Genomic DNA, 13,406 nt, shown 5'->3' with positions numbered 1-13,406 from the left:
TAAATATATCAAAATGAGGCTAGTAGAATTATGATAGAGGGTTTACAGGCTGAAAATCTTACACAGTAAAATGCAGGAGGACCACGTGCTTTCTCCGCCAGGCTCGGAAGAACAGACCCCGCGTCTCCCAGGTGGCTTCACCACCCCCTCTCCCGCAAAGACCCCTGGGGAGTGCACCTCCTCCCCTCCCCCTCAGAGGGCCACACCAAAAAAGGCAGTTTACAGTAACCGGGGAATTAACCCTTTAACTGCCCGTACCTTACATGATGTAATGATGTGGAATACCGACAACAAAAAAAAATCACAAAACCATAACATTGGGCTAACCATGGATTTAAAAAACCTTTTTGAACTGGGGCCTCAGTGCCTTCATGCAGCCTTATGTACCAATTATCTGTTTTTTCCTTTCCATGCACTTCAGCGCAGCAGCAGGTGCTGGGATTACCTTTAGGCGTGTTAGTTGAGTTGGGCTGGGTTTTTGACCAGCTCTAACACCAGTCCTGTAGAGGTCAGGGAGTCTCCTACACACAGTCACAGGAGCAGATTTAGATTAAAACAACATTTATTTAGATATTTTTTGTATGCTCCCCAGATTCATATATAAATTTATTTGCAGACATCCACCCACATCAGTGTCCAGTTTCTAAAATCAGCAGTGCCACACTGGTACCTTAGTGATCAGATAAAAGTTACCTAATTCCTCGAGTTTATTTGCTTGAAGATGATTTTTCAAAGATGAGACTAGTTTTCTGAGATTTAAGCACTAAGTTCTTGAATACTTTGTGTTGTGCAGCTAATTGTTAAAAAAACAGCTTTAACTCATGCTTTGCCACATGCTCTCTGCCTGGTGCTCAGACCCAGGTATTTCTCAGTACCCTGTGTCTCCTCCTGTTTTCTGCTCTGGAAGGAGGGTGCCCACTGCGCAGCCCCTGCAGATGGGAGCCCTGGGCTCTGCACACCCGTATGGCACAGAGCTGTCTGCTATGGGCATTTGTTTGTGGTCTCTTCATTGGTGTGTGGAGTTAAGGCCAGAAGGGACATTCGATCACCGAGCCTGATTGGCAATAGCGGGGCCAGAGATCTCCCCCTGTAGTTATGTGGCAGAACAGGGAAAAGAACAGAAATGCCCTTACAGCTGTTTGGTACATTCAAGGGGTAAATCGCTTTTTCCTATGAAAACAGAAATCAAATGCTTTTATTTTGTCACTTTAAATGCAAACAATTCTATGTTGCTTGGGAAATTATAGTATGATGATATTCAGTCAGACATATCTTATAGTATATATGCTTCATAGAACTAGATTATAGGTCAGAAATAATTTCTCAGTCTTAAATTTGTTACAGACATAGATTAATTGGAACACATATGCCGTAAAAATTGAGAAGCTTTACAGTTTTAGTCAACTTATTATACACTGAAGTAAATGATGTGCAGAAATGTAGCATTTAAAGTTATGCTTTTCCACTAGATGATGGAGACATTCAGAGTCTATTTATAAATGCTTATTTAAGAGATGTCCTATCAGCTTCTTGGCTACTGGGATAGGAATAGTCTGGAGTTAACTGCCTCTCTACTGTGAAAGGTTTAAAGCTTTTTGCTTTCTGTCTGAATAAAAAAAATGACATTTACAAACCTCCTGGATGCATATATTTTACATATGTTTATCTAGCAACAACTACACCCCTTTTAATTTATTCCCCAAATGTGACTTTTCATGCATGTCTTCTGAATGCTGTATTCAGCAACAGTTTCTAATGAGCTGGTGTGTAATCCATGATTGCATTTCTCTTCTAGAAATCCCTTCCACGTCTGGCTGGTCTATGTTAGAAGGTAGTGTTTACCAATCAGGCGGTTTTGCTCTCGTCAGCGTTCTTCTCTCTCCGAGGCCCTTTCCCAAGCTTCTTCCCATTTTAATGTTGATGTACAAAAGCTGTTGTTCATTTTGTTTTGTGCTCATTCTAGTGAGGATTGGCTTAGAAGGACTGTGCAAAACAGAGAGAAGAGAAAAACTGGTTTAATGCTAGCCGACATAAAGACGTTCACACTGCGTGCTCAAGCCAAACGTCTGAGCAGCATTTGCACACACTTCATTATTGGTTTTTCCGCTTAGCATGGAAAATGGCAAATTCAATCTTCAAATATAGCAATGATTTGTAGTCTGGAAGCTTTAAAACAAGTTTCCATCAGCAAATCAACTCATGAGGTCAAAATAGTGACATTGTTTCATTTAAATTTTGAACGATATGAAAATAAAGACAGAGTGCGTACAAGACTGGAATCAAATTTCCTGGAGGAGTACAGTGAATCAAGTTAAAATCCTGACATTTCTATTCCATATCAATAATTTTTTTACTTCCCCGAGCACACAATGCACATTTGTAACCATGATAAAGGAGTTCATGGTCATGCTGTAGGGGATGGTTGTGCTGTGCCGACCCTGTCAAGCTCCCAGGTGCTGCTGTGCAGGTGCAGGTGCGTGTGCAGGTGCCAGCGAGTGTAAAAATGCAACTGCACTGGCATTTGGCTTTGACCAAATAACATAGTGTGCCTGTGTTATGCAAATCCTTAGCAGTGCTCTTTGAATTTCCAGCAATACTCAGTGTTTGAATTGTAGAAGTGTTCGGGCTGCTAAACCCTTTATTTATTCTTTTGACAAATTTTGCATACAGGTGTGACACACATGGAAATGACTTCTATTAACTACCAGAGGTACCTAGCTGATAAAGCAGAAATAAGTAATTCACATCCAACATCTCTCAGTCCGGCTTGTATCACCCCATGGGCTCTTGACTGACTCCTTGCTGTTGCCTAGAAATCAGGTAATGAAAGCCATCGTTCTGAAAGCCCTATTGCCCAAAGCACCCAGGTACTCTGCTGTTAAATTCTCTATTTAAAACCGTGAAGGGCTGCCTGTTGGGCTGACATCCTGACAGGGCGCTGTTGTTCCGATTTGAGATGTTCTCTTAGGGAAGTCACTCCTGTTGATGGCAGAGCTGGGCTACATTCACCCTGAGAGGGATTTACAGCATTTTAGCATTCATCTAAGTGTTCAGGGAGAGGCCGCTGATATTTCTCTGTTTTGAAGATGAAAACAGACATTAAGATTTTGTGGTTGCTCCCCCCCAAGGTATAGAACACCCTGGATTTTATGGAGTCAGTTACATGATGTTACTGTAAAGGTGATTAGACAGTAAGTATACAGAGGAAGGCACCTTCCAGGTCAGAATACAATTTCTCTCCAACAGGCTTAGCACTTTACCCCATTAACTACCACCATTTAAATGATCTTCTTGCTGTTTATTTGACTGGTACTCTAGAAAACAGCAACTTTCTGAGCATTAATCTTTTATTGCCATCTCCAAACACACTCAATTACTGTGGTCTCCCGAGCTAATGAGCAGCTGGCATTCATGGCCACACCGAAATGAGAGCTGTTCCAAAACCACATCAGTTGGCAGGAGCCAATGGGTGAATGGACCAGAGGTGTTTCCCAGCACCTCCACAGTGTTCCTCCAACCCAGGGAGTGACACTTTCTATCTCTGGGAGGCTGGCATGACGTTTGGTGTCCGGTAACAGATGGAGGAGGAGAGAAACATTGCTGCTGGTCTGCAATTGAGAATCACTACTCCAAGGCACCTTGGGCAAAACTGCTGCTCAGGCAGAAGGCCAACGAGATTTGGACAGGTTCAGTTTTATTGAAGTGCCTTGTGTCCTCTCCTTTTTGCTATGATCTCTGTCAGCTCCTCATAACCACAGGTTTTGTGGTTCTCATCAGGGTCAGTGCAATGCTAAGCATGTTCAAACTCGTAGCTACTGCACTCCAAAATTCAAACTGCAGTGCTCATTCCAGGCCTGGGCAGCAGCAGATGTGTAGCATTAAAAGGTGACGCCCAGCTGCAGGGGGCAGCTGGTGTCCCTCTTCTTTCTTTGAAGATAATCCCTTTAAAGCACACAATAAAAAATTATTTGGCTGACCTTAGAGAAAGATTTGATTTTTCTAGTGTCGAAGAGGAATAAAATAATGTGTGTTCTCCTTGGCTTACCTGCTACGGGTGCCTTGTCCTGCCCAGTGCATGGAGCACCATTTGCCCTGTCCTCATTGCATGTTCTTACGCATTAACCCGAGAGCCACCCTGGGGCAAATACCATGCTGTGAGTAATCAGCCAGGCATCAGCTCTGGTCCTCTCCAAACTCATAAGAGTCCTGGTGCCAAAGCTGAAATCCTAACATGGCGTTTTTGGAGATGCTTCCTGTAGACAATTCTGTCTAAATTTCCCACAGCACTGTGGGAAATGGTTTCAGGAGCATTCAGGAATTTTCTAAATGTCCTGTGAAAGAATGCCCAGGCTGTTTTGCCCACAGAAGACTTAGTTCATGGCTGCACAAGGGCCTTTCTGGCATCCAAGAAGAGAGTTTCAGGGCCACAGGGAGATGATGGTGGAAATTAACCAATAAACCAAAAGGGTGGCACATTACAAGAGACCCTTTTCCAGGAAGGAGTAGAAAAATGGATAAAAAGGATCCAGTCAGAATAATTTTGCTGACCTCTTGATATCTGTGTACTACTTACAGCCATAAACAACTCATATGCTGTCAGTCACAAGCATAAACCCTGCGCGTTGCGGGCACACCGCAGACCTAAAGCTGCACTCCATGCTCCCAGTGTCTGCCTTGTAGTTTTAAAATCCAATCTATTCTTACAGTGCATTTTATCTTTCCTTTTTCTGCTGCTATATGTAGAGAATGACACAGAGCAGAATAAAAATGCTGTGGGTGCAGAGAGGCTGTTTGGTTGCAGGCAGTGTGCTCAGTGTGCTATGAGGGGGGGAGAAGAGTGGGATACATTGTTTTCTGCTTTTTTTTTTTTCTTTTAATTTTGAAGGTTTTTTGTGTTTTGAAGCTGTTATGATCAGAAAAAAAAAGTCTCCAGAAAAAAAAGTGATTTTTAAGAGAAATTAATTTGAAAAAAAAACAAACAAAAAACAATTAAGTCTGATCATCTTGTGCCAAAGTGTGAAAGGAGAGATATACAGGGAAGTTAGGTCTGGAGCCCAGGGTTCAGCAGTTTCCCTGTTTGTATTCTTGATTTCTTCAAGTTCATTTTCTTCTCCAGATGGAAGAGTTGAGAAAGGTGAGGAGCGTGTTTGGGACGAGAGAGAAGATGGAAGACAGGAGATGGGAGGTGGTCTTGGAGCGATATCTCACCTAACATCAGCTCTCAGAGTTGGGCATTTGGGCAGGCGCAGGCAACTGACTTCATCCTCTGGTGGTTCCTAGCACTGGTGAGCACCTGTGGGCTCCTGCCATAGAATAGCAGGACTCCAGGAGACTGGAGTCCTGAGTCTGATGTGGACAGAGTGAGATGGGGGAATCCTGGACAATTGGATTTATAATTTTTTTAATAATTTATAATCTCAGGGCTGCCTTTGTGGAGCGGGAATGGCTTTGCCAGAGGTGAGCTTAAGGCTTCACCTCCACAACGGTTGGACTACATGATTTTAGTGGTCTTTTCCAACCGTAATGATTCTACAATTCTGTGGTCCTAGGAGGGCTGAATTCATAGGATGAGAAGCACAGCGTAGGGGCTGGTGGGCCTGCTGCAGGGGTGCAGGGAGCAGGCTGGCCAGGTGAGGCACGAGTCAGCCTCACAGTAAAGATCTTTCCTCATATTTGTATGGAACTTATGTTCCAGTTTGTGCCATTGCCCCTTGTTCTGTTGCTGGGCACCACTAAAAAGAACATGGCCCTGTTCTCTTGACACATGCTCTTTAGATATTTTTAAGTGCTTTCAAGACCCTCTCAGTCTTCCAGGCTAAGCAGTTCCAGGTCTCTCAGCCTTTCCTCATATGTGAGATATCCCAGGCCCCCAGTCATCTTTGTGACCCTCTGCTGGACTCTGCCTAGAACTTCCCTGTCTTTCTTGAACCGGGGAGCCCAGGTCTGGACACAGTACTCCAGATGTGGCCTCACCAGAGCAGAGCAGAGGGGGATGATCACCTCCCTCGACCTGCTGGCCATGCTCTTTTTAATGCACCCCAGGAATACACTAGCCACAAGGGCACATCGAGGCTCATGGCCAACCTGCACTTCATCAAGATCCCCAAGTCTTTCTCCACAGAGCTCCTTTCCAGCAGGTCAGCCCCTCACCTGTTCCGACGCATGCTGTTATTCCTCTCAAAGTGAAGGGCTGTACACTTGCCCTTGTTGAACCTCATCAGGTTCCTCTCTGCCCAACTCTCATCTCTGGGCAGGTGGGGTTTGACTGCACATTTTCAGTGCCAATGTTAGTTTAAAGAAAAATCCTCATCAGAGCCAGACAATTTTCTTCTTTCAACGGGATTCTCCTTCAAATGAACCTAGATAAAACCAGATGGCAGTGACAGGCTCTGAAACCCCAAGTAGGGGCTGATTTCAAGCTTCCTCTGCCACCCTGCCTAATCCCTGTCCCTGATTTGAAAATGGCTCCAAAGTACAACATATGCGTGTGCATTGGTGAGAAAGGCAGGAGGAGAGTGACAAGCAGAGGGAAGAGAGACCTATCCAAGAATAGAGGAACATCATAGCTGCCATCCCTGTCAGCTGTCAGTACCAGTCTGTGCTGATGGAAACATCCTTGGGTGACAAGTCCTCTGCCTTGCCACCAGCAGCTCCTGGGCTCCCCAGTGGAGCAGCTGGGGGCCAGCACTGCCGCTGCTCTGCTGCACAGCGCTGAACAAGGCAGGAGGCTGTGTGCCAAGGTGGGTGCTGGAATGCTGGGATGTAGGGACCAGCTCCAGCCAAACAGTGGAAAGGGTTTTCTTCCATTTCAATATTTGCTCTGTGCCTAGTGAGAAAAGGAAGATTTTTATCATAATGAACAAACACAGCAAAAAAAGCCTCCTATTCTTTCTCCCAGAGAGCTTTCTTTTAGTGCAGAACAGAAATTCAAGAAGCATCAGAGAGATGCTCCTTCCTCCGGTGGTTCCTTTCCAGAAGGCTCATCAATTTGTCTTTTGTACTTGCTGATGTTGCTGGGGGTTTGAGATGGCAGCCACGTCTCAGGATAGGTTTGCTGGCATGGGGGATCTGGTCTGTTGTTGGAAGATGGAGAGGCTAAAATGCCTGCATCAATAAAGCCTTTCACGTGAAGCAGCTTCCTGCTCCACAGAGTTGTAGGCTCAAGTCAAGCAGAATCAGTGACTTGTTGTTCATCTATTTTTATTTCCTCTGTGTGGTTTGCTGCAGTCTTTCTTTACCCAGATGGTCAAATAAATTGCTGTCACTGAACAGGAGTCCCTGAACAGTGATTCCTAAACTCTTCCTGTTCCTTAGCTGTTGAATGAGAAAACATTGTACTTTCTTTGTATTCTACACATTTGCTAGCATTGCTTTTTAATTTCTTTCTTGGAACCCAGAGGATCTGTAGGTATTTTTGTTTGCTTCGTGAGCCTTCAAGCGGCGTGATCAGACTGCTCAGAAAGCTCCACATCAGCTTTATTTAAAAGCTGTTGGGAACTTTGATCTGTACTTATTTACTGAGAGCTGTGCTGAGGCCGGGCCACATCAGAGTAGTACCTGGTCCTGAGCAGGAAGGCCTTAAAATGTTTGGAGTATCACTGTATATTTTTATGTTTTCCTCATGTTGTTAATAACAGATTTGTATTGAGCACCACTAGTTCTGTATATTCCAGGAGTTTTCTGGTGTTGTGCTGGTCAGTATTAAAAGCTGATGTCAGTGCACCTTCAGTCTGGGAAAACAAATCTTGCTGATGTTGGTACAAAGCTCTACTTTTTCAGGCTGAGAAATCAGAAAGGAGCCCAGAACCATCCTGGGGCGTGGAGCTGTGAGCATGGCCAACCTCAGGGAGAGCTGCTCACCAGGACCAGCGCCATGCCCAGGCTTTGTGCTGTACTCAGTTCTGGTGAGGCCACAACTCAACTGCTATGTTCAGTTTTGGGCCACTCATTGCAAGGAAGACACTGAGGCCCTGGACTGTGTCTACAGGAGGGCAGTGAAGCTGTGAAGAGTCTGGAGCATAGGTCTGATGCAGGGCGGCTGAGGGAACTGGGATGGCTCAGTCTGGAGAAGAGGAGGCTCAGGGGAGGCCTTATCACTCTCTATGGCTGCCTGAAAGGAGGTTGTGGTGAGGTGGGGGTTGGCCTCTGCTTCCAGGTAACAGCAACAGGATGAGATGGAATGGCCTTAAGTTGCACCAGGGAAGGTTCAGGTCAGATATTAGGAACAATTTCTTCTAGGAAAGAGTGGTGAGGCACTGGCACAGGCTGCCCAGGGATGTGGTGGGTCACCATCCCTGAAGGTGTTCATGAACCACGTGGATGTGGCACTGAGGGACATGGTTTAGTAGTATGGTGGTGATGGATTGACAACTGGACTGATGGCCTTAGTGATCTTTCCAACCTTAATGATTCTATGGTTCTATGGATTGTACCTGATGTGTGTGTGGTAGGGTGGAGGGGTTCAGACCTGATGGAAAGCTGGGCCATGGAGCAGGGCCGTGGAAATTCCAGCCAGTGTCCCTGAGTAAGGAAATCACCACAGCATGTCTGATTTTACTGTGGCAGAAGAAATGGAGCTTGACTTTGTTTGAAGAGATTGGATTTCCCCAAATAATTTCCCAATTCATATAATGAGTTTTTCTTCCATTAGAAAGAAGCAGAGCTGTGACAATTTGCTGGCTATTCTGGCATGTTAAAAGGAAATTTTCTATGAATCAAATTTCCTGAAATAATTTGCTAACTTTCAAATGTTATACTTCATTAAAACAACTACAAGAAATTCAGTGTAAGCATCTCAGAAACCATATCAGAGTTGGCGAATCTTTAATGCTGCAGAATAATAAAAGCTTTTAAACTGTCTTTTCTTCATGTGAAATGAATTTTCCTCCTCCTTGGCCAGCATGGTCTGGGAGCACTGCACAGACTCGACCTGCAGGGACTGGTGCTGCAGCCTGCCCTACCATGGTGTCTGTGGTACCAGGAGACCTCCCCACCCAAAAACTTGATCTCTTGATCGTGTCTCTTGATCTTTAGCATCTACTGGGACAAATGTTTCAGCAAAATGGATGCTTCAGCAAGGATGATTGTTTCAGTGAGTGCTTATTCCTTTTGAAGCACTGAGTGGAGCAGCTTTCTTCTGGTGCCTCTGATTGCAGTCAAGATTTATATGAAACAAATATGCAAGGCTCGTTACAGGGCTGTGTTCCGATGAGGAGCCACCACTCCTCACAGCCGTCTCCAGAGCTGATGCAGTGCGTGGTGTTTCCTTGCCCAGGATAGATCCCACCTCTTGCTGTGGAGAAAACAAACACAGAACCAAGGCTGCAGGAACTTGGGGTCTCCGTCCCAACCCCACTAATGAGCTGCTAGCGTCGATCCTCTTCCTGCCTTGGTAAGAGGTAGTTGCCAAGCTGTGTGTTTATGGGAAGCAGGAAGTTAACGGTCTGGAGAAGCTTTAGTCTGAGGCTCCAAACTGCAGCTTAATGGTTAGTTAAAGGCTTATTTGAGAATGAGAATGTTAATTAACTATCTATACATTCTTTGGGCAAGTAGGGAATATTTGGGGCCATGCATAATACTCATGTAACCCAAAACTATGTGGTTACATGTAAAACTCCTCCGTACAAGAAATTACCCTAAAATATCTCCATGAGGCTCAAAGAAATTCAGGAGATGGCAAAGTGAGGATGTAAAGAGAAGGAGTGGCTGCTGGTGACCACTATCAGCCATGGAGAACTGCCTGGCAGGCAGCAAGGAGCACAGGATACCTCCTGTGCCCTGAGGGAACTCCTGGCAGCATCATTTTGTTCATCTTCCCTTTCAAGCTGTCCTGCAGGATTGCTGCAAACCTGATTTGTGAAGGCTTTGGACAATATATCAGGATATATTATTGCTATTATTTTATACTATTCCCTAAAACTTCTTTTTTTTTGAGTTTGTATAGGAGTTTTAAGTGCAGTTTTGCAAAAGAAAAGGAGAAGATTCCCTCTCCAAGGAGCTTTCAGCTCAGAAGACAGTGTTCAGCAGCGCAGAGACAGAAATCCTGCACAGAGAAGGAGGGGAGGGCTGCATTGGGAAACTGCTGAAGAGCGTGCAGGAGGACTGTCAGGCTTGCTGCCGCCCTGAATGATGTCTTGAATCCTCGCTATAAGAAGATATGAATACGGAGCTTAACTGTATGAACTTCACAGCAGGGTGGTGTCATAAAACTGCCAACCTGACTGGAAAGACTGATGAGGAGAGGAAACACCTCACCCACCACCTCAAACCAACATCCAGATTGATTGGGTTCCTCAGAACTCATTGATCAGTCACCCCTTACTCAATGACAGTTCAGCACTGCCCAGTAGGTAAAGGTGACGCTCACATAGATATACTCAGAAATGAAAATTATCAGTGAAAAAAGCTAGGATTTGGGGGAAAGAGAAAATGAGTCTGGCCTGTGCTGTTACACTCTCAGCAGCACTCCCTGAGGAGCAGTGAAATGGTGCCCTTCACAGCACTGCGAGCCCTCAGTGTGAGTGCTAATGCAGTACCCTGCTGTGCAGCTCTAGCAAAGCTCTCCTAAGGGCTTTCCACCCTAAACAATTGATTTTTGTCCATTTTTCCCTCTCTTTTTCCTCCATCAGGGTATGGCACTGTGGTGAGTGCATGAGCCAGGCCCGTCCTCTCCCACAGCCAAGGATCATCTGTGCCAATTGCCAGTGCAGGTGCCTCCTGCATTTGCTGTCTGCTTCCCACTGAGACACCTCATTGGTGTCTAATCCTAATGATGGATTTCTGCTCTGGAGTGACGGCTTGTGATGTGAGGCTGGGTTAATATGTGTCAGCTGTCATCGTCCTTGTCAGTCGCTGCTGTCAGTGTGCAACAGATAAGTAAATCTGTGATGATGAATGTCCCAGAGAGAGCAGCGTTTAAATATTTCATTGCTTCAGACACCAAAACTTTTCATTTGGAGTCCTTTTCTTATGTCTCTGAGATCACTCTGGCCATGGAAAAGAGCAAAGGCTGTGTGGGTCTCCTGAGAACTCAGCAGCTGTGGAGCAGGGGTGGCCAAGGCAAAATCTCCAGCACTCGGAGTGGGCTGAACTGCTACTTCAGTCCCAGCAAGTGTAAAAACAAGTAGAAACTCAAGGAAAAAGGCAGACCTTTTTTTTTTTTTTTCCAGCATTTACCTTGCTTCCCCTCTGCTGCTGAGCAGGGTCAGGACTCCAAGCAACCAGCTTAGGTCAAACATCTCTGGTAGTGTGTTGGATCTCTCCGTGTGAGCAAAACTATGGAAGGCTTCAGCCATGGTTACAGTTTAGTAGGCATGGTTGTTTCCAAAGTGGTGGGTCTCCAGTCCCTGAGGATGGGCTTGGTGTTTGTCTCTATGGCTCCTGCAGCACTTGGTGTCCCTTTGAGAATCATAGAATCATAGAATATCCCAAGTTGGAAGGGACCCATAAGGATCATTGAGTCCAGTATTTAGATACAGCTCTTTCTCAAGCCTCATTCATTGAAAAGAAGTTCTCTGAGCATGACGGTTGGAGTGGTGATGGGATGTACACTGAAGTGTAGAGGTATCATCAGAAATTCTCAAGGTTCATCCCATTGAATAATATGGCCAACAATCCAGTGGTGTAACCATATCATAATTATTCTAAACCATCTAAAGGATGATGCCTTGCTACAAATCTAATTTGTGACTTACTATTAAGGATAGGATCTTCAAAAAGCAGAGTTAATGATCATCTCCTACTTGAGTTAATTCAAATTCAAATACAAGAAAAAATCCAGACTTTTTGGCAATATAGACTGAAAAAAATTGCTAAGACCATTAATACTTTATTGCTCTGAAGTATTCTCAATCCCCTTCCAAGCGGACAGAGAGTTAAAAACATGCAAGTTCCTTCCAGAGACTTAACTGTGAATGCTGCATGTTTTTCCTTTTAGAGCTCTACCCTATTGCTGCTCACTCAACCAAAGCGTCCAGGAAGAAGGGCGTTTTCCTTAACTGTCCCCTCCTGTCACTCAACACCACTACAAAAACAGAATATCCAAAAGAAGGAAGACGAGCTGCCTGGAGATGAGTTTGTTTTCCTCCTTCTCTGAAGTGTCCCACGAAACCCATTGGTAGCAAAGTCTAATTACTGATTACTCAGAGACAGAAAAAAGATGCATTCAGATTTTCAGTCTCCCAGGCTTCCCAGGTATTTTGCTCACAGGAACTTTACAGTAAAAGCATTCTCATTGCAAAATACCAATTTGTTGAGAACGAAGTTTTCTTGGGTGCTTCTTTTTAGTCATATCAAAGATGTTATTCTGGGAGGGATGTGGAAAATGAAAGGAAATACTCTGATAAACAAGGTCTTAGCTTCTTTGGGAACTGGCTTTTTTCCACTAACTACCTGCAGAACCAAATAAAAACAAAAACATCTCAATTTTTGTTCCGTGCCAGAAGAGAGAAGCACAATCCTGTCAACATTTCTCATGAAACAAAGTCTTTGTTTTCCAGAAAGCCTTAACGAGCCACAGATCTCTCAAACAAGGGAGATCTACTAACAGGAGCTTCTGAAAAATCTGATTTCTTTCTCATTTACCTCGTGTTTCTTGAGGGCAAGGAGTTTTATTGGCAATTATAATGAATAGAGAGGGCTATTATTTGAGAACTGATATTCAAGTGCAACACGGGATTCACGTGGAAAAAAAAAAAAGACCTTGAGTATTTGCAACATTTCTTAACCTGTAGAAAACAGCACAGTCATTTTGTCTTCATCCTTTCCTCCTTTTTATCTCATCTCATCTCCTTTGTTGGTTGTGCTTTTTTTCCTGGACAACAGATAAGCAATATCTTCCATATGAGCATGTTCTTATAAGTTTGTTGTTCCACTGTCTCTGGTATTTGAAGACTCAGCAGCTAGATCCCAGCAGAGGACAGGTCCTATGGGTTTGTGGGTGGAACTTGCTGCTTCCCTATCATATAAAGCACCCAAATCAGTATTCATCTGTGCATTAAGTAGCAGCATTTTGCTTTTTTCATGCAGGGAAAGTACAGTTTGTGCTGCCTTCTTACATAAAAATTGGAAATTTTATGAGATGCATTTCCCTCAGGCACCACGGAATAGAATTTGTTCCCTAATAACAAACCAATGGGTTTTAATTGCTTGCTGTAGACTATTACCTGTTAAATTTATCTGAAAGTGTGATGCTGGCAAAAAAAAACTGTTTTGTTTCCTTTTACTTTTAAGCCATCAACTAACTTCAACAACTAAGGATAAAACATGACAGATGACTCAAATATGTGGCAGGTTATAAAATATTGATTCTTAATGTTATCTCCTAATATAACATGTAAGTGTGGTTAAGTCTTCTTTAATTGGGATTCCTCACTTCTGGTTATTAGAATCCTGGCTTAGGCTGCAGT

The 13,406-nt window shown here is 44.2% G+C and overlaps 1 protein-coding gene across 1 annotated transcript in view; it reads right to left on the bottom strand.

Annotated features, from left to right (window-relative positions):
• Positions 307 to 13,406, bottom strand: part of LHFPL3 (lipoma HMGIC fusion partner-like 3) — a 238,022-nt gene continuing 224,922 nt past the window's right edge. Inside the window, exon 3 of the mRNA XM_021384684.1 lies at positions 307 to 1,983. Within this exon, the coding sequence (XP_021240359.1) occupies positions 1,955 to 1,983 (29 nt within the window). The 3' untranslated portion in view covers positions 307 to 1,954. The remainder of the gene's footprint in view (positions 1,984 to 13,406) is intronic.

Source organism: Numida meleagris, chromosome 1 (assembly GCF_002078875.1).
Source record: "Numida meleagris isolate 19003 breed g44 Domestic line chromosome 1, NumMel1.0, whole genome shotgun sequence".
In the NCBI taxonomy this organism is placed as follows: Eukaryota; Metazoa; Chordata; class Aves; order Galliformes; family Numididae; genus Numida; species Numida meleagris.
The sequence above is the reverse complement of the archived record's forward strand: the minus strand, read 5'-3'. Positions and strand labels throughout refer to the sequence as shown.